General features: G+C 52.2%; 1 protein-coding gene across 5 annotated transcripts in view; it reads left to right on the forward strand.

The window, feature by feature from the left end:
* Positions 1–21,947, forward strand: part of LOC144947376 (uncharacterized) — a 110,560-nt gene that overhangs the window by 33,891 nt on the left and 54,722 nt on the right. For all 5 annotated transcript variants that reach the window (XM_078876658.1, XM_078876659.1, XM_078876660.1 and 2 more), the window contains 4 exons: positions 2,886–2,981; positions 3,459–3,531; positions 4,626–4,714; positions 6,218–6,340. In XM_078876658.1, coding sequence (XP_078732784.1) covers positions 2,886–2,981; positions 3,459–3,531; positions 4,626–4,714; positions 6,218–6,340 — 381 coding nt within the window. The remainder of the gene's footprint in view (positions 1–2,885; positions 2,982–3,458; positions 3,532–4,625; positions 4,715–6,217; positions 6,341–21,947) is intronic.

Here is a 21,947-nt window from a genome sequence, read left to right on the forward strand (position 1 = left end):
TGGGCGGGGGGTTTCAAAGTCATATTATGCCCATGCATTATGCAGGATTAGCAGCATCAAAGAGAGGGGATAGGGGTAGCATTAATGAAGGGAAGGAATGTTAATAGTATGTAGCTGCAGTAACTAAACAACCACGTAAAAAACTAAAGTATAAACTACATAGTATCATCAGTATACTAAATATACTCTCCAATAAGCTGAGCTACTAACAGTAAGTAATACATTACAATTCTATGTCGCAAAAAATATTATATGCTTCCAGCTAAACTTTTTTCCCTTACATCACACGGGTCTACCCCATACTATATGCTGCCATAGACAAACCCAACATTAAATTATATACTGTATTACTATACACCACCCTATACCTTAGAATAATACATAGTGTAATATTACACTATGTATTATTCTATCCACCCTACTGTATATCACACTGCTGTATATTCACTATACAATTACGATACTATATATTGCCTTATACATTGTATTAAACATTGCAATTTTATACTATTTATTATTATACATTCTGCTATACACTATACCATTGACCGTCGAGTGAAAGATACTAAGAGGAAGCAAAATGAAACACCACCACGCTTGGAGCGTATATTGAAGCTGGGTTGGAAGGGGGGAAGGGCGCCTTGACAAAATAATTTTACTATCAAGAGGAATTTAGCATATTTATGAGAAATGCAGGTATGTGATTAGTACTACTTGTGAAATGCGTAAGAGGTGGGCGGGGGGTTTCAAAGTTAAGAATGAGTAGCTTCATGATGGCCATGTTGCATGGGCTTATCTTCCTAACAGCTTTGATTGGCTGGAGTTGTAGGAGTGATGACGTAACCCCTAGCAACTACTGCCACTCCCATAGATTTGTAATTTGACTTGAACACATTAAAAAAATGCCCTTGGCATTTTGGAGCTGACTACATTCACGGCCTGCCGGATTTTACGAGCATTTTTGAACTTGGGCCTTTGGTACTTTTCCATTGCATTCAACAAAAATTTCTTCAGTGAAATCTTTACTGCACATAGGATGAAACGAAAAATGCTACCAAAGAAGTGAAAATTAAATTGCAGATTTAGTTTTTCTAGTCAACAACACCCTTTACAAACACCTTGTGGCACATGGGAAAGTCTTCTAGAATAACCAGCCAGGCGGCTTGGTGGTAGAGCGAGTGGCACACAATCAGAAGGATGCAAGTAAATATCCTGGTTACGGGTTGACGCAGCCCATCCTTCTGGCATGATTAAATTTGTACCGCTTTGTGGAGAAGTCAACAGTGGCCCTATGGAGAGATTCTCCCCCACCATATGAATGTGGAATTTTCACTACTGGCTCTGGGTTGAAATAAGGAGATGAGCACTGATGTATGAAGTATAATTTCAGTATGAAATTACCTCAACCCCTTTTTCACTTGTAGACTGTAGTGTATTGTGGTAGTTGGGTTTATTTTGCTCCCAAAAGAGACTTCTCTTGGTGACTGAGTGGCCCAGAGGTCAGAGCGTTGATCTTGGATTTGAATCCAGGCAGCCACCTGTTATTAAATCCAAATGCTCAGGTGTGGCAAGTTGATGGTCTGAGCCCGGTCACCAATGGCTGCGCAAAAATGCTGTCACAGCAAATTTATCTTTGGCACTTCATTTGGCTAAATTCCAGCTCTGAGAATTAAAAATTATCAGTTGACTTGTCATGCAGCAATCATGACGGTCTTATCCTTATTGCTGATGTAGATGCAAAGCAGCAACTACAATTTCACATTCTGAGTAGCAGAGTGGGTGGAAATGTTCTACCCCTTACTGTAGTGGACCAGATATCTTGTGAAGGCATCTCAGAGGTAGCTCAGTGATGTTTGCTTCCATGGGCCATTGTATAACATGAAGGTATGAACTTATATTTGAGATATTGCAATGGCTTTTGTCTCATGACATAGCAGTGATAACACAGTTGGGATGAACATTGAAGAAAGACATACACAAAACAGACCTGTTCTCAGTGGGCTTGGTTTGTAGGGGAATAGATAGGGTCTGAGCAGTAGGTGGAACCAACATCAGAAGCAGGAGCCCATTCACTGGGTGAAGCACGTGACTGAGTGGGCATGGATTTGCAAACAAAGGAGGGGCTGCAAATTCAGCACGTGTTACGGTTGAGCCTCCCAGAAATGTAATATCCTCACCATTCTTAACCCATCCAAATCCTATTTTAGGGAAGGAAACAACACCAACCAGCAGATAACCTCCTTCCCTCCATGAATTGTCCTTCCATTGCTACCATTTCTAGCAAGGCTTGCTGATCAATGCTATGACGCTGGAATGTGATTGGCTTGTGCTTAGATGGTACCGTGAGCTACGCCAGAAGAGTGATCTGGTCAAGGAGATTTGGGAGACCTCTGGTTTTTTTGTAAAAGACGGCTTTCCAAATTTTTATGTGGTTCTGCAAGTATCTTAGAACATTGTTTGTCAAATGGGCGAATGCGTTTTTTCTATCACATTGGAGGAGATGTGGTTTCCGTTTTTAATTTACTCAGTGTCTAGAGACGACTTTGCAGGAGTGTCATGCCAATCTTGAATGTCACGTTCATCACACAAGCTACCGATTGTTTGGTTTTATTTTCCCAAGATGAAATGAGCTGATAAACCTTTATCTATTAGTTTCTTGTAGATCTTGGTTATCAGTTGAGGTTAGTTTGAAAACATGTTGGTAGCATTAACCATCTGAATTTCTCAATGTGCTCAGTTATGCACTCTGGAGACGCAGGGAGGTTTCTGCACGCTGTTCGATGCTGGGCAAGCAGTATCCTGCAGATGTTTTTACAGGGCACCCCATGTTCCATGTTCGTCTCAAAAATCCATCCAAAACGTTCCGCTCTGTCTTGTTGTTACAGTTCAACGAGTGGCGCAAAGACATGCGAAGAGAGGGCCGCTTGGAGAAAGAACTCGACGAATCCTATGGCTTCTTCCTTGCAGACTCCGAACGATCGGTAGGGCAGGCTATCTTCCAATACTTATCCATTTTTGCTTGCACCCTCCGTCGAAGTCACACCACTGCTGTATTCACGGTTGGTCATCAGCCAGCCTCTTTCGGTTGTGCTCTGCAGTAGTTCGTCCAAGTTCTTGCCACCGAAACTGTTTTTTGAGTCGGCATTTTGTGACGTAGTTTAAAAAATAGTGGTGCACGTTTGTTAAAATCCTCAGCTTCTGGTGATCGGCAGGTCTACAAACCAACATTGATCGACACGCTCTGTGTGGTGCAGTAAAATGTAGGTACTCCCATCTCTTCCAAAACATTTGGCCAGCATGGAAGAGGAGGCCAAAATAGTCTGGTGAGGCACTCTGAAGGGGAGGCCCTTCCGTCACCAGTGGTGTGAGCAAGTAATCGCAGGGCTGCACCTTTGCTGTGTAATGGAGACAAGTCTACAGAGTTTTCGCCGCAAGTCTGTTTTCTTCCTGTTTTGCAGGCAAAGGAAGCATGCCAAAATGGACTGTGCGTTGGAAACGTGAAGACTGGCTGTTTGGGCACACCCAAAATGGGTAACTGACCTCGCAAATTGAAATCCCCACTTGTGGTTTCGACCACTAATTTCGTCGTACTATTTAGAAACCATATTGCTTATACGTTCGACATCCGTCAAAAGTGATGCATGAAGATAAAGAAATATATTCAATGTGAAGTCCGTTTGCCCCACCCACCTGATGGCCCAAAACCGACTGTTGAATGCTTTTTGCCACAGAGCATGGCATGGCCGTTCTTTGAAAATGCTTTGTAAATTTTTTGAGTCATCTCGATAAACAGTTATTTTCCGTTATTTTGTAAAAATTTGTAGCCGCTTATGGAAGCAATAGCAACTGCTTATTTCCCTGTCTGCACCCACACATGAGTGTCAAGAAAATCCACGTGTTGCTTGGGTAGTGTCTGTCATTCTAGGATAATTGCCAGTATGTCTGGTGAATTAATATGTTCAAGTATCACCCAAAACCTGCAATGCATGGGGAGGCCTTAATTTAGCAGTGGATTTAGAAAAGGGCTGTACCTGTGACTACACATACTTAATCACGTGCGAACATCTTAGTGACCTGCAACCGAAAAAAATGTTTCGATATACTACAATCAATATGTGGCAGGCCATCATGATCAATTTTAACATTGTACTCGTGACCATGTTAGATTCTGCTTCTTCACACTAGTGCGATGGATTTCAACTGGTGTACAGAACCAGAGTATACATTAACACACCAATATGGGCTAGAAGAGAAGGAAACACTGAGCTGGAGCAGGCTAGGAGGAGATAGAAAAGAGAAACGAGTGCAGTAAATGGGTTTGATGAATTTGTAATCCACACGTGTTGCAAGCACATTAATCAATCCATACGTCGATCTGTATACCAAAAATCACTTTCAGTTTCAGGATGAAATCAAGCAGTTTGTTTGTATCATTGGGAGGGGGGGGGGGATGTCGCAAGTTGGCTGCGTGGAAGAGTAGGCCAAAATACCCTGTACAGGGGCTGTTTAGAGCTCGCTATAGTCGAGTCCCTTCAATCAGCAGTGGTACGAGCCAAGAATATGCAGGGCTTCACCTCTGCCTTTCCTGTGTAATGACCGTTGACTGACAAGTGTTTGTGTGGCAGGAGTGTATCTGTGCAGCTTCTCGGATGTCCTCCAGCCAATGCAGCTGCCTATCGGTACAGGTGTGATGCTCATCTTCAAAATGTGCAAGGTAGGATCTCTATTAATTTGCATCCACCTACAGCATTCCAACAAGCTATTTTAAATGTATAATTTTCTCTGTATTATAAGATACCCCGGAAACTAAGACGCACATCTCAAACTTGTATCAATAAAGTCCTGCATATATGGTTTAACACACACATACCTAATGCATTCCCAACTTACAATGCATGCCCTGCATCTTATCTAGAGAATATGGTATCAAAATTAGCCAAGTGTTAAAGTCTGTTGAATTTAGCATTGACCACGACGCCACACACTTAACGAATTGTGGTATGTTTGTAGAGGTATTTTTTTAAAAAGTTAAAACAAAAAACATACATTTCAAACCATTACTTGAGCAGTTGTCATTTTAACAGTTTTTCAAATTTTCTTTGTGTGTGCTGTTGCTTTGGAGACCGGGAGATCAATGATCAATGTTGTCGCCATGGTGATGGCAATCATCGCAATTTCTCACTTAATGGAGTGGGCTGAGTGAAGGCTGCCTTCTTCCACTCAAAAGTTTATTTAATACCCGCCCCCCCCCCGTCTCTTTGCACATAGCATTATAAATGGGTTCACCACAGTCAATTAGCAGGTTGCTTGCAGTGGGTATTCCCACCACTTCCAAGCCGTCTGGCCGGCATGGAAGACTAGGCCAAAATACTATCTAGAGCCCTCTGTAGTCGGTCCTTCAGTCAGCAGTGGCGTAAGCAAGCAATTGCAGAGCTGCACGTTTGGTTTTCACCTCTTTAATTTACGTTCATAATCCTCCTTTGTCGAGGCCCAAGTGAGCAGAAATTGCTGGATGGTAACGTCTAACAAAGCTGGTGGTAACTGGTGAGTGGGTGGTGTCGCTGAGATTCCAGTTTCGTGAGTTTAAAGATGTGCTGCCCGTTATGTAATTTGTGATCAGTGGCATGAGCAAAGCAATTTCAGGGTTGTACCTTTCCCTTTTTAATCGACTCAATTAAAACACATTCCTGCGGAGGGAGCTGGTAGGAACGTTGGGTTGCTCGGTCAATGGCCAGGGTCAATGGCGGCGTGGTGTATTCCGCAAATATGCTCGACTGAGGGCGGGCACAAGCCGGCGTGAGTAGGTTAAACGTTGAGTTGTATAAGGGCACCACGGGGTGACCAGCCCCTCCCCACCCAACCCCACCCCTCCCACCCTCCACCCAGTCCCTCCCCACCCAGCCCCTCCCCACCCTCCCCACCCCACCCAGCCCCACCATCCCCACTCAGCCCCTCCCTACCCTCCCCTCCCCACCCAGCTACTTCCTCCCCACCCAGCCCCTCCCTGCACGACGGACACAATAATCCCCTGTGGGCTGGTGTAACCAGGAGGTTCCTACCAGTATAATTGTTCTAGCTCTATCTATTATCTCAGCAGTGGATTGACACGTGGCTGTGTATGAATGAGAAATGAAGGGATAATGATGAACAAATGATGAATGAATATAAAGTAACGCAATGATAGATATTGATCGTTTGTCTGGTGGCGGTGACACAGGGGAGAGTGCAGACACTGGAGCGACCCAGTAACCCGTCGTCGCAGTTCGACTGCCACGTGTCTAAGAAGTTGGCCTTTGTGAACTCTTCCAACAACGACTGCTTTGTTCACAAACACTCACAGGTGATTCCCCCGTGGTGGAGCCGCGATCTTTTCTTTATTCGCGTTTTTTCACTTCACTCGCCTCCATTGATGTTTTATTCCTCCTGGTAATTATAACAATGTACCGTTACATGTGTAGTGACATGGGAGGGGAGGGGCTCTGGGACCCTGGGCGGCCCAGGCGCTTGGGCCCCTTGGCGCCGGGCGCTGGGTTCCCAGGCGGCCTAGACGCTTAAGCCCCTTGGCGCCAGGCGCTGGGTTCCCAGGCGGCCCAGGCGCTTAAGCCCCTTGGCGCCACCGACGGGGGCGGCTGTGTGTGCTCTGTGGGATATCTGGGGGCACACACGGCCCCACCCCTTGTTGGGGACTAGGCATAAAAGGGGAGCTCCCTGGACGATCAGGGCCAGTTGTAGCTCAAGACCCAATACACAAGACCAGCCATCTGAGGACCCTGGGACGCTGTGAGGGCCAGTGGTGGGACTCTGGAACTCCCGGCTCTACGTCCTTGTGAGGGCGAGTTCCAGAGCGTAGCCAGAGTAGTGTATCTAGGCTGTGTATCCAGGCTGTGTACCTAGGCTGTAACAGAGTATCAGGACTGTTGGAGTGCTGAAGTTACCTCTACAAGTGTCTCCGGAACCCGTTACACATGTAAAATGTTATCCACAGTGCCCATTAAAATATGTTTTCCGAAAATTGGATTAGAGAAACAAAGACGATTATTAAAAGAAAAAGCATTGTTAACCGTCTCGGATATACTGACGGCATAGTCATTATAACGTCAGATTGGGAGAATTAACTGCAGGGAATGCTTAAAGAACTTTATTCAGGGGAGGCTGCAAAGTTAAGGCTCGGGATAAATACGAGCATGCAGATGTTATGTAAAACAAGATCGCTCAGCAACTGGAGATCTCTGCTGGAGGAGATGCATTTGGAAAGCACAGCAGACCGTCTATATGTGTCTAGCTATGACGGATGTTGACGGCGGTCCCAAATCAAAAGATTAAATTAAAAAGAAGGCGAGCAGGTTGGAATTCTGTTGGAAAGGTGAATGCAATTATATAAAAAAAAGTCACATGGCAATGTGCATAAAAAGTAAATTGTTTAATCAGTGCATACTACCTACATTGATTTATGACTCAGGACCATGTGGGCATATAAGAAAAATCAAGGACATACACTGAAAAGTACACAAGAAAGCATTGAGAGACGCTTGCTTGGAATGACATTGAGTGACAGAAAGATGAACACGTGGATTAGACATTCCTAAGGAAAAGTAAGTGGGCTTGGGCAGGACACAATGGCGAGAAGTTATGATGACCAATGTACAAGAATATGAAAGGAATTAGCGATAAGTACCCGGCGTTGCCCGGGCGAAAAAGGCAGACACACACGTGGACTTACACAGACATCGACCCACACACACAGAAACCCATCGACTTACACGCACACAACAACAACCGCCATTTGTCACTAAGTGGCGGTGACGTCACCACGACGCTTGTGCCAGGCCATGTGCACCTTGAGGCCACGTGAAGTGTCGAACACCCACTGGCAGGAGGTCACGGGGCAGACCCAGGTGCCACGGGTCGACTGACTGAGATGACCGAGATGACTGGCTGATGCACCACCTGTGCCCTCTACTGATACCGACTTGTTGTGCTTTGATTATGCGCATAAATAATGCTAATTATGGAGGTGTAACCGTATTATGTTACGCAAATGTATGTGATTATGCTAATGTATGCAGTTATTATAATTAGACTTATCTTCGTTGTCTAGGGTCGTATTATCAATCGGGATAATACAATTATTCTCGCTTTAACATTTACGGATTATGTCTTAGTGTGTTAATGTCAGGTCTCCAAATTCAAATCTGACCACAGGATACAGTTCTTATAATTAAGATTATTATGCATGAACTTAGGAAGGCAACACTCAGACACTTCTGTGTTAAGCAACTTTAATTCTAAACAAAAACTCTAATATGCGAACTCTCATGCTTGTTATTGTTAACACAGTACTCCTGGAGATGTTCTCCTCATTGATCCGTACATTTAACCCTCAGTGATTACGTTGTCAAACTGGGTAATCAGAACAATCTATTAATTCCTCGGAGTAACGCGAGCATGTACGGCGATAGGACAAAGTCCTTAAACATGCATGCGACGATATTCATACGAACAGCAATAAAGAAACATCCCGAAGGCAAAGTATATGGCAATTCATTAATTGGCAAGATTATGCAATTAACGAAAACGAATGACTAAAATACTTCTAACAATCGTATTCATGTAACTCGACGGGCAGCACATGCTTTTGACGATCAGTTGATATTTAACGCAACACCTTGGAATGGCAACCCTTCTTGAAACACAAAGATAACTTTTTGGAACGATCTTATTCGTCCCGATATGCGTGTTGTGTGTGTGTGCCTTCTTTGATCATTTCTTTGCGTAAAGCAGACGCCGAGGTTGAGCATTCCTGGTGTAATGCGGGCGTAAGCGACCTTCCGGATGTGACGTCACGGGGGGTGGAGTCATGTGACGTGGGGGGAAGGTTCGGGTCCTTAAGCGGGTAAACCGGAAGGGGAAGGCAGTCGGGGTGTGAGCGGAAAAGAGTGAGGCCACGCGGGCGAGTGTGGAGAGGGGGGGGCGCCGACGGCCATCGGGAGCCAACCCCGAAGATAAGAGGAAGCTGCGGAGTGGTGTGCAGCTGCAGAGGAGACAGCCAGAAGGGCTGCGTGTTAGAGGCAGCGGTGTGGCTGCCAGGAGGAGCTGCGGAGAGAGAGAGAGAGAGGGCTGCATGTTAGAGGCAGCGGTGTGGCTGCCAGGAGGAGCTGCGGAGAGAGAGAGAGACAGCAAGAGGCTGTCAGAGCTGCGGAGGGAGAGGAGTTGCAGCGAGTACAGCCAAGGGGGGCTGTGTGAGAGAAACAGCAGCGGAGCTGCTGTAGTGGATCGGGCCGACATTGGAGTCAGCACCGTGGAGAAGCTACAGAGTAAAGACAGCCGTGTGGGTGTACAGCACGAACCGAATAAAGGACACTGAGCCAGACATCGTGGTCCAGTCGTTTATTACACTGGTGTCGGAAGTGCAACGGCATGTCGAAACAAGTGAGGAAGAAAGTTAATCCGGCGCCTGCATCGGCTTCTTCGTCCGACGACGACGAACTCCCTCCAACCACGGATCCTGTTGGGGTGGTGGAGGAGAGCCCGGCTGAGGCGACCACGGGAACGGGAGTGGAGGATGTTGGCGCGGTGGCGGGTCCGTCGACATCATCAGACGCGGATCAACGATGGCAAGCGATGGCGGTACAACTGGAGGCACTTAAGGACGTCCTGGCGCATCTATGCCATCTCGTCGCGCCAGGGACGATGGATGATGCAAGTGGTGCTCCGCGGGCCGCCACGTTGCCTGTCCTGCCGCCGCCGTTGCCCACGCGGCAAGAGGCCGCCATTTTGCGCGCTCCGTGGCGCCAAACCGCCATCTTGGCCACGCCGCGGGCCGACGCCATTTTGAATTTGCCATCACAACCACCACCATTGGAAGACGGCGGGAAGAGGAGTCGGAGTCGCCACCTTACAACGGTTAAAGAATTTTCCGTCGGTGGGGACTGGAGCGCGTTCGCCTGCCGCTTCTTGGCGGCGGTACGCACAGCAAGATGGACCGATGCGGAGGCTTTGGAGGTGTTGCCGACTCTCCTGGACGACGAATCTGTCCGATTCTTCCGTTCCATAACGACCGATAAGAAGGCAACTTTATGTGGTGTTTTTCAAGAAATGGCCGATGCTTATGAGCCACCAGATGATGCGCATCGGCGATTCGCTCAACGACAACGAGCACCAGAGGAGTCGCCCGTGGCGTTCAGGGGTGCGGTGCTGGAGCTGGCCATGGCAGCTTATCCTGAGACGCCACAGGACCTGCTCGAGCCTCTCATATTAGGGAAAATGTTGGAGCTGTCTCGGGATCTAGGGATCCCCATGCCTGTGTGTGGGCATGAGAAGCTAACTTCCCGGACGGCTGCTAAGTGTCTCGATGCGCAATTCAACCTCCGTCGCTGGAAACAAGTGACGGCGTGGACGGGGGGGCCCGTCAAAGAAGGGGATGCGCTGGGGTGGAACCCTGCGCAGGCTGTCTATGTTCCGGATGACCGGGGCCCTCAACAACTGACGGCCGCCTCCGCTCCATGGACGGGACGCGGCGGGCCGAGACCGCGCGCGGCGCTACCAGAACGGGGCCGTCAGGAGGCGAGGCCTGCGCTTCGGCGCAACGAGGCCGAATGTTTCCGCTGCGGGCGTAGGGGCCACTACGCCAGAGACTGCTGGGCCCGCTTCCCGGCTCCGCCGCAGCAGGAGGCCTCGGCACCGGTCAAGTCGGCTAAAGATCCTCCGAAACAGGCATGTCGGCACGCACCAGACACTCGGCAAGGCTTTACACCTCACCCATCACCGTCGTTGCGCCATCCTAACGTTGTGGTTAAAGCATGCCCTTCGACGGGGCCTTGTCGCTCGGTCACGCAATGGCGCAAGTTGGCACGGAGAGTCGTCGCGGCCGCTACGGGCTCGTCCACTGTACCGGGGTCTATACAAGGGGTGGACGTATGCATTTTGGTCGACTCCGGCGCGTCTGCGACTATTATTTCGGATGTCATTTTTCATCTGTTGGGCATCCCGCCGGGGGCTGTGCGTCCGGTTTATGGGTCGTGCGTCGCTGCCAACGGGGGTAGCATGGGTATCGTGGGTCAGGTGGATGCTAAGATATCTATTGGGGATGTGTCGGCCTCGGGTGTTGTGTTGATATCGAGATCTTTGGCGGTTCCTTGTTTGTTAGGCACCGATTTTTTGGCTAAGATGCCCATTTTGATCAAAATCAATGAGAATTGTATTGAACTGCCGGGGGGCCGTCAAATCTCGTTTCTGCCGTCGCCCTGGGGGCGACCTGCTTCGGCCGTACAAGTGCAGGCGCTGTCCGTCGCATCTGTGGACATCCCACCTGGTACACAGATGCTTATACCCTTGCGGTATCGGAAGCCCCTGCCTGATCGGCTAGGAGCAGTAGGGGTCTTGTTGTCACCGTCCGCCGCGATAACAACCGGGTTGGCGTTAGTGGGGGCACAGACCATCGTCCGGCCGGATCAATTACCGTTTTTACAGGTGCTTAATGCGGGGGGAGAAAACGTCCGTGTCCCGGCCGGTACGGTTGTGGCACATGCCACTACGGCGTTTGCGACCCATGATTGTCCACATAGCCGGGGAGTTGTTGCTGGGGTTTCCGAGCCAAGGAGTTCGGATGATCGTTGGGTTGCTCATTTATGTGACGAAAATTCTTCCCTGTCCATGGAGCAACGTGGTGCGCTGCGTAAATTGTTGTTGACATATTCCGATGTGTTCAGCTCCGATGATTTGGATTTGGGCCGCACTTCGTTGCTTTACCATCACATTGAGACGGGCGATGCTGCCCCTATTCGATTAAATTCGCATCGGATGAGTCCTGCGGAGCGAGAACACGTACGGGGGGCAGTGGAAGACATGTTGGCTGCGGACATTATATCGCCATCTAACAGCCCATGGGGCGCTCCAGTCGTCTTGGTTAAGAAGAAGGATGGCAAATTGCGATTTTGTGTTGATTTCCGCAAATTGAATAAGATATCGGTGGCAGATGCGTACCCCCTGCCGCGTATGGATGACTCCCTCGACGCATTGTCGGGGGCTAAGTTCTTTTCCACACTGGACCTCTCTTCGGGATTTTGGCAGCTTCCCCTTGACGAGTCCTCACGGGAGAAAACCGCATTCCGTACGCCGCAGGGGTTATTTCAATTCAACTGTCTCCCGATGGGATTGAATGCGGCCCCTGCTACATTTCAAAGATTGATGGAGCTCGTTTTGACGGGGTTGCAGTGGGAGACATGTCTTATATATTTGGACGATATCATTGTCTTCAGCCGCACATTTGATGAACATTTGACGCGGCTGGAGACAGTGTTCACGAGGATGCGTTCTGCCAAATTGAAATTCAAACCAAAGAAATGTCACCTACTGCAACGGTCCGTCCGCTATTTGGGGCACATTGTGAGTGCTGAGGGAGTGTCCACGGATCCGGAAAAGATGGCGTGCGTCCGGGATTGGCCGACTCCGGCCACCGTGGGGGATGTTCGGCGGTTTTTGGGATTTGCCTCGTATTACCGAAGATTTGTGCCGGGTTTTGCGACGATTGCGAGGCCCTTGCATCTCCTTACGGGTAAAGGACGGAAGTTTGTTTGGGGACAGCCGGAGGAGGCGGCCTTTCGGAGTCTGCGTGATCTATTGGCCACGGCCCCAACATTGGATTATCCCGATTTCGATCACCCATTCATTCTTGATACGGACGCGAGTGACACAGGTATTGGGGCGGTGTTATCACAGTCTAAAGGGGGTGTAGAGCGTGTCGTGGCGTATGGTAGCCGAGTCTTGTCTCCTGCGGAAACCCGCTACTGTGTCACTCGCAGAGAACTATTGGCGGTTGTTTTTTTCCTACGGCAATTTCGACCATACCTCTACGGTCGTTCTTTTATTGTGCGTACGGATCATGCGGCCTTGCAATATGCCCTTAAAATTGACCAGCCATCCGGACAGTTGGCACGTTGGTTGGACACGCTACAGGAATTTTCCTTCCAAATTCAACATCGGAAGGGAGTGCGCCATGCGAACGCTGACGCACTTTCCAGATTACCGCGGTGCGCCCCTTGTAAATGTGAGTCGGGGACGCATAGGTGTTCGCCGATTCCAAACCCCCCTCAGCCGCTTACGTTGGCCGTCGAGAAGTCGGACACTCCGATGGAACCGGGACCGGCTGACGGGGTTTTGAATCTGCCGCGGTCTGTCTGGATCCGGGAACAGATGATGGATGAGTCATTGGTGTCCTTGCGGAAGCGGTCTGCTAAGGACAATGGGAGTCCGAGTACGGCTGTGGGGCCGCAAACCGCTCTCCGAGATGGTCTGCTTATGTGGCGGGAGGGGTTCCAGGAACGTTGGCGCCTGGTGGTACCAACGTCCTTGCGATTCGAGTTGATTAGAACCCTCCATTGTGACACTCTCTTACATTTAGGGGTGCAGAAGACCTTGTTGACGTTGCAACGTCATTATTTTTGGCACGGCATGGCGACAGATGTCGTAGGGCACGTGCGCGCGTGCCCTGCGTGTGCACGACGTAAGCCGCCGAAACATCCTTACGTGCCGCCTCTCCAGTCGATTCAGGTGTCTCGAGTCAATGAATTGGTGGCACTGGACATATTGGGACCTTTTCCACCATCGGCGAGGGGTAATAAATATTTGCTGGTAGGGGTTGAGTACCTCTCCCGTTGGCCGATGGCCTGGCCGTTGCCCGATCAGTCGGCCGCGGCCATTACCGACGCCTTTTTGTTTGGGTATATTATGGATAAGGGGGCGCCTGAGAGACTCCTCACGGACCAGGGCAGGAATTTCTCTTCTAAATTATTGGCGGAAGTGTGCGCGGGCCTTGGGACTAAGAAAGTACGGACATCCCCATACCATCCGCAGACGGATGGTATGGTTGAACGGCTGAACAGGACATTGTCTGCCATGCTTTGCCATACCGTGAGTGAACAACAATCAGATTGGGATCTGCACATCCCCGGGGTGCTTTCGGCGTACAGGATGACGCCTCATGCGGCTACAGGATATTCGCCGTTTTACCTTATGTATGGTCGGGAAAACGTGCCGCCGGTGGATGTGCAATTGGGAACTGGGGTGAAGGGACCTCGTAAACCACTTCCTGAATACATTCAGGACACGGTTCGCCGAGTCACGGAGGCGCGGGAGAATGCCCGCGTGGCTACGGCCAAAGCCCAGGCCCGGAACGAGCGATATGCGCGACGGTCTGAGGGGGAGTGCCCTTGGAAGGTTGGGGACCTAGCCTGGCTTCATTGTCCACAGGTACGTCCGGGGACCTCGCCGAAATTGCACAAACCCTGGCATGGTCCCGTACGCCTCATTGCGGTTCCCAACCCACAGTCAGCACGCGTCCAGATTGGGTCTCGTCGCTGGGTTGTGCATACGTCGCGCTTGAAACCATATGTTGCTCCCTTACATGATGCGTCATCCCCCAATGTTGCCTTGCCGGGGTCTGTTGCTGCTGACTCTCCCCTGCCTGCGTCCATTGATCTTGCTAGAGCGCCTGTCGTACCTGTTCCAGACAGGCCGGCCGTGACATTGCGGGGGACGAGGGGCCCTGCTCGGAGGACGCCTGCCAGGTCTGCGGGACCTTCGAGCCCTGCAGCCCTTCCGACCCAGCTGCGGGCACGGTCACAGGACAAGCCCAAGACTAACTCTTTAGAGACACGGGACGGCGGTGGACTTCCAGCTGCGACAGGGGGATTACCCCCTGTCATTCCTCGACTTTCATCGCGTTCCCGTCCTGCGAGTGGGCCGCCGACCGTCCGGGACGGGCCGGCGACCCGCACACGTTCCAAATCGCTTACGTTTCGTTGATTGTTGCTGTCTTGTTATTTTTTTCTTACAGTTGTATTTATTGCATGCTTTTTGTACGTTCGTTGATGTTAATTGCGTTGTTGTTGCTGTTCTTGCTGTTACATTGTATGCTTAGTGTCCTTTAGGGGGGGAAGCTCGGTTCGCCGCATTACGATTTGCTATTGGTCAGCCGAGGTCGGCTGGGATTTTTCTACGGGGGAGGGTGGTGTAATGCGGGCGTAAGCGACCTTCCGGATGTGACGTCACGGGGGGTGGAGTCATGTGACGTGGGGGGAAGGTTCGGGTCCTTAAGCGGGTAAACCGGAAGGGGAAGGCAGTCGGGGTGTGAGCGGAAAAGAGTGAGGCCACGCGGGCGAGTGTGGAGAGGGGGGGGCGCCGACGGCCATCGGGAGCCAACCCCGAAGATAAGAGGAAGCTGCGGAGTGGTGTGCAGCTGCAGAGGAGACAGCCAGAAGGGCTGCGTGTTAGAGGCAGCGGTGTGGCTGCCAGGAGGAGCTGCGGAGAGAGAGAGAGGGCTGCATGTTAGAGGCAGCGGTGTGGCTGCCAGGAGGAGCTGCGGAGAGAGAGAGAGACAGCAAGAGGCTGTCAGAGCTGCGGAGGGAGAGGAGTTGCAGCGAGTACAGCCAAGGGGGGCTGTGTGAGAGAAACAGCAGCGGAGCTGCTGTAGTGGATCGGGCCGACATTGGAGTCAGCACCGTGGAGAAGCTACAGAGTAAAGACAGCCGTGTGGGTGTACAGCACGAACCGAATAAAGGACACTGAGCCAGACATCGTGGTCCAGTCGTTTATTACACTGGTGTCGGAAGTGCAACGGCATGTCGAAACAAGTGAGGAAGAAAGTTAATCCGGCGCCTGCATCGGCTTCTTCGTCCGACGACGACGAACTCCCTCCAACCACGGATCCTGTTGGGGTGGTGGAGGAGAGCCCGGCTGAGGCGACCACGGGAACGGGAGTGGAGGATGTTGGCGCGGTGGCGGGTCCGTCGACATCATCAGACGCGGATCAACGATGGCAAGCGATGGCGGTACAACTGGAGGCACTTAAGGACGTCCTGGCGCATCTATGCCATCTCGTCGCGCCAGGGACGATGGATGATGCAAGTGGTGCTCCGCGGGCCGCCACGTTGCCTGTCCTGCCGCCGCCGTTGCCCACGCGGCAAGAGGCCGCCATTTTGCGCGCTCCGTGGCGCCAAACCGCCATCTTGGCCACGCCGCGGGCCGACGCCATTTTGAATTTGCCATCACAACCACCACCATTGGAAGACGGCGGGAAGAGGAGTCGGAGTCGCCACCTTACAACGGTTAAAGAATTTTCCGTCGGTGGGGACTGGAGCGCGTTCGCCTGCCGCTTCTTGGCGGCGGTACGCACAGCAAGATGGACCGATGCGGAGGCTTTGGAGGTGTTGCCGACTCTCCTGGACGACGAATCTGTCCGATTCTTCCGTTCCATAACGACCGATAAGAAGGCAACTTTATGTGGTGTTTTTCAAGAAATGGCCGATGCTTATGAGCCACCAGATGATGCGCATCGGCGATTCGCTCAACGACAACGAGCACCAGAGGAGTCGCCCGTGGCGTTCAGGGGTGCGGTGCTGGAGCTGGCCATGGCAGCTTATCCTGAGACGCCACAGGACCTGCTCGAGCCTCTCATATTAGGGAAAATGTTGGAGCTGTCTCGGGATCTAGGGATCCCCATGCCTGTGTGTGGGCATGAGAAGCTAACTTCCCGGACGGCTGCTAAGTGTCTCGATGCGCAATTCAACCTCCGTCGCTGGAAACAAGTGACGGCGTGGACGGGGGGGCCCGTCAAAGAAGGGGATGCGCTGGGGTGGAACCCTGCGCAGGCTGTCTATGTTCCGGATGACCGGGGCCCTCAACAACTGACGGCCGCCTCCGCTCCATGGACGGGACGCGGCGGGCCGAGACCGCGCGCGGCGCTACCAGAACGGGGCCGTCAGGAGGCGAGGCCTGCGCTTCGGCGCAATGAGGCCGAATGTTTCCGCTGCGGGCGTAGGGGCCACTACGCCAGAGACTGCTGGGCCCGCTTCCCGGCTCCGCCGCAGCAGGAGGCCTCGGCACCGGTCAAGTCGGCTAAAGATCCTCCGAAACAGGCATGTCGGCACGCACCAGACACTCGGCAAGGCTTTACACCTCACCCATCACCGTCGTTGCGCCATCCTAACGTTGTGGTTAAAGCATGCCCTTCGACGGGGCCTTGTCGCTCGGTCACGCAATGGCGCAAGTTGGCACGGAGAGTCGTCGCGGCCGCTACGGGCTCGTCCACTGTACCGGGGTCTATACAAGGGGTGGACGTACGCATTTTGGTCGACTCCGGCGCGTCTGCGACTATTATTTCGGATGTCATTTTTCATCTGTTGGGCATCCCGCCGGGGGCTGTGCGTCCGGTTTATGGGTCGTGCGTCGCTGCCAACGGGGGTAGCATGGGTATCGTGGGTCAGGTGGATGCTAAGATATCTATTGGGGATGTGTCGGCCTCGGGTGTTGTGTTGATATCGAGATCTTTGGCGGTTCCTTGTTTGTTAGGCACCGATTTTTTGGCTAAGATGCCCATTTTGATCAAAATCAATGAGAATTGTATTGAACTGCCGGGGGGCCGTCAAATCTCGTTTCTGCCGTCGCCCTGGGGGCGACCTGCTTCGGCCGTACAAGTGCAGGCGCTGTCCGTCGCATCTGTGGACATCCCACCTGGTACACAGATGCTTATACCCTTGCGGTATCGGAAGCCCCTGCCTGATCGGCTAGGAGCAGTAGGGGTCTTGTTGTCACCGTCCGCCGCGATAACAACCGGGTTGGCGTTAGTGGGGGCACAGACCATCGTCCGGCCGGATCAATTACCGTTTTTACAGGTGCTTAATGCGGGGGGAGAAAACGTCCGTGTCCCGGCCGGTACGGTTGTGGCACATGCCACTACGGCGTTTGCGACCCATGATTGTCCACATAGCCGGGGAGTTGTTGCTGGGGTTTCCGAGCCAAGGAGTTCGGATGATCGTTGGGTTGCTCATTTATGTGACGAAAATTCTTCCCTGTCCATGGAGCAACGTGGTGCGCTGCGTAAATTGTTGTTGACATATTCCGATGTGTTCAGCTCCGATGATTTGGATTTGGGCCGCACTTCGTTGCTTTACCATCACATTGAGACGGGCGATGCTGCCCCTATTCGATTAAATTCGCATCGGATGAGTCCTGCGGAGCGAGAACACGTACGGGGGGCAGTGGAAGACATGTTGGCTGCGGACATTATATCGCCATCTAACAGCCCATGGGGCGCTCCAGTCGTCTTGGTTAAGAAGAAGGATGGCAAATTGCGATTTTGTGTTGATTTCCGCAAATTGAATAAGATATCGGTGGCAGATGCGTACCCCCTGCCGCGTATGGATGACTCCCTCGACGCATTGTCGGGGGCTAAGTTCTTTTCCACACTGGACCTCTCTTCGGGATTTTGGCAGCTTCCCCTTGACGAGTCCTCACGGGAGAAAACCGCATTCCGTACGCCGCAGGGGTTATTTCAATTCAACTGTCTCCCGATGGGATTGAATGCGGCCCCTGCTACATTTCAAAGATTGATGGAGCTCGTTTTGACGGGGTTGCAGTGGGAGACATGTCTTATATATTTGGACGATATCATTGTCTTCAGCCGCACATTTGATGAACATTTGACGCGGCTGGAGACAGTGTTCACGAGGATGCGTTCTGCCAAATTGAAATTCAAACCAAAGAAATGTCACCTACTGCAACGGTCCGTCCGCTATTTGGGGCACATTGTGAGTGCTGAGGGAGTGTCCACGGATCCGGAAAAGACGGCGTGCGTCCGGGATTGGCCGACTCCGGCCACCGTGGGGGATGTTCGGCGGTTTTTGGGATTTGCCTCGTATTACCGAAGATTTGTGCCGGGTTTTGCGACGATTGCGAGGCCCTTGCATCTCCTTACGGGTAAAGGACGGAAGTTTGTTTGGGGACAGCCGGAGGAGGCGGCCTTTCGGAGTCTGCGTGATCTATTGGCCACGGCCCCAACATTGGATTATCCCGATTTCGATCACCCATTCATTCTTGATACGGACGCGAGTGACACAGGTATTGGGGCGGTGTTATCACAGTCTAAAGGGGGTGTAGAGCGTGTCGTGGCGTATGGTAGCCGAGTCTTGTCTCCTGCGGAAACCCGCTACTGTGTCACTCGCAGAGAACTATTGGCGGTTGTTTTTTTCCTACGGCAATTTCGACCATACCTCTACGGTCGTTCTTTTATTGTGCGTACGGATCATGCGGCCTTGCAATATGCCCTTAAAATTGACCAGCCATCCGGACAGTTGGCACGTTGGTTGGACACGCTACAGGAATTTTCCTTCCAAATTCAACATCGGAAGGGAGTGCGCCATGCGAACGCTGACGCACTTTCCAGATTACCGCGGTGCGCCCCTTGTAAATGTGAGTCGGGGACGCATAGGTGTTCGCCGATTCCAAACCCCCCTCAGCCGCTTACGTTGGCCGTCGAGAAGTCGGACACTCCGATGGAACCGGGACCGGCTGACGGGGTTTTGAATCTGCCGCGGTCTGTCTGGATCCGGGAACAGATGATGGATGAGTCATTGGTGTCCTTGCGGAAGCGGTCTGCTAAGGACAATGGGAGTCCGAGTACGGCTGTGGGGCCGCAAACCGCTCTCCGAGATGGTCTGCTTATGTGGCGGGAGGGGTTCCAGGAACGTTGGCGCCTGGTGGTACCAACGTCCTTGCGATTCGAGTTGATTAGAACCCTCCATTGTGACACTCTCTTACATTTAGGGGTGCAGAAGACCTTGTTGACGTTGCAACGTCATTATTTTTGGCACGGCATGGCGACAGATGTCGTAGGGCACGTGCGCGCGTGCCCTGCGTGTGCACGACGTAAGCCGCCGAAACATCCTTACGTGCCGCCTCTCCAGTCGATTCAGGTGTCTCGAGTCAATGAATTGGTGGCACTGGACATATTGGGACCTTTTCCACCATCGGCGAGGGGTAATAAATATTTGCTGGTAGGGGTTGAGTACCTCTCCCGTTGGCCGATGGCCTGGCCGTTGCCCGATCAGTCGGCCGCGGCCATTACCGACGCCTTTTTGTTTGGGTATATTATGGATAAGGGGGCGCCTGAGAGACTCCTCACGGACCAGGGCAGGAATTTCTCTTCTAAATTATTGGCGGAAGTGTGCGCGGGCCTTGGGACTAAGAAAGTACGGACATCCCCATACCATCCGCAGACGGATGGTATGGTTGAACGGCTGAACAGGACATTGTCTGCCATGCTTTGCCATACCGTGAGTGAACAACAATCAGATTGGGATCTGCACATCCCCGGGGTGCTTTCGGCGTACAGGATGACGCCTCATGCGGCTACAGGATATTCGCCGTTTTACCTTATGTATGGTCGGGAAAACGTGCCGCCGGTGGATGTGCAATTGGGAACTGGGGTGAAGGGACCTCGTAAACCACTTCCTGAATACATTCAGGACACGGTTCGCCGAGTCACGGAGGCGCGGGAGAATGCCCGCGTGGCTACGGCCAAAGCCCAGGCCCGGAACGAGCGATATGCGCGACGGTCTGAGGGGGAGTGCCCTTGGAAGGTTGGGGACCTAGCCTGGCTTCATTGTCCACAGGTACGTCCGGGGACCTCGCCGAAATTGCACAAACCCTGGCATGGTCCCGTACGCCTCATTGCGGTTCCCAACCCACAGTCAGCACGCGTCCAGATTGGGTCTCGTCGCTGGGTTGTGCATACGTCGCGCTTGAAACCATATGTTGCTCCCTTACATGATGCGTCATCCCCCAATGTTGCCTTGCCGGGGTCTGTTGCTGCTGACTCTCCCCTGCCTGCGTCCATTGATCTTGCTAGAGCGCCTGTCGTACCTGTTCCAGACAGGCCGGCCGTGACATTGCGGGGGACGAGGGGCCCTGCTCGGAGGACGCCTGCCAGGTCTGCGGGACCTTCGAGCCCTGCAGCCCTTCCGACCCAGCTGCGGGCACGGTCACAGGACAAGCCCAAGACTAACTCTTTAGAGACACGGGACGGCGGTGGACTTCCAGCTGCGACAGGGGGATTACCCCCTGTCATTCCTCGACTTTCATCGCGTTCCCGTTCTGCGAGTGGGCCGCCGACCGTCCGGGACGGGCCGGCGACCCGCACACGTTCCAAATCGCTTACGTTTCGTTGATTGTTGCTGTCTTGTTATTTTTTTCTTACAGTTGTATTTATTGCATGCTTTTTGTACGTTCGTTGATGTTAATTGCGTTGTTGTTGCTGTTCTTGCTGTTACATTGTATGCTTAGTGTCCTTTAGGGGGGGAAGCTCGGTTCGCCGCATTACGATTTGCTATTGGTCAGCCGAGGTCGGCTGGGATTTTTCTACGGGGGAGGGTGGTGTAATGCGGGCGTAAGCGACCTTCCGGATGTGACGTCACGGGGGGTGGAGTCATGTGACGTGGGGGGAAGGTTCGGGTCCTTAAGCGGGTAAACCGGAAGGGGAAGGCAGTCGGGGTGTGAGCGGAAAAGAGTGAGGCCACGCGGGCGAGTGTGGAGAGGGGGGGGCGCCGACGGCCATCGGGAGCCAACCCCGAAGATAAGAGGAAGCTGCGGAGTGGTGTGCAGCTGCAGAGGAGACAGCCAGAAGGGCTGCGTGTTAGAGGCAGCGGTGTGGCTGCCAGGAGGAGCTGCGGAGAGAGAGAGAGAGAGGGCTGCATGTTAGAGGCAGCGGTGTGGCTGCCAGGAGGAGCTGCGGAGAGAGAGAGAGACAGCAAGAGGCTGTCAGAGCTGCGGAGGGAGAGGAGTTGCAGCGAGTACAGCCAAGGGGGGCTGTGTGAGAGAAACAGCAGCGGAGCTGCTGTAGTGGATCGGGCCGACATTGGAGTCAGCACCGTGGAGAAGCTACAGAGTAAAGACAGCCGTGTGGGTGTACAGCACGAACCGAATAAAGGACACTGAGCCAGACATCGTGGTCCAGTCGTTTATTACACTTGTACCAAAATTTTGTTTGTTCTCTGTGGAGCGGTGTGAGCGTGTGAGGGTGGGCGTGTTATACAAACGGCTTCGTTGCTCCCTCTCACTCGGGGCGTGTCTGTTGGCAGCTGCCGTCTCCTTCCACTGTTGGATGAGCTGCGTCC

This window comes from Lampetra fluviatilis, chromosome 44 (assembly GCF_964198595.1).
Source record: "Lampetra fluviatilis chromosome 44, kcLamFluv1.1, whole genome shotgun sequence".
Lineage (NCBI taxonomy): Eukaryota > Metazoa > Chordata > Hyperoartia > Petromyzontiformes > Petromyzontidae > Lampetra > Lampetra fluviatilis.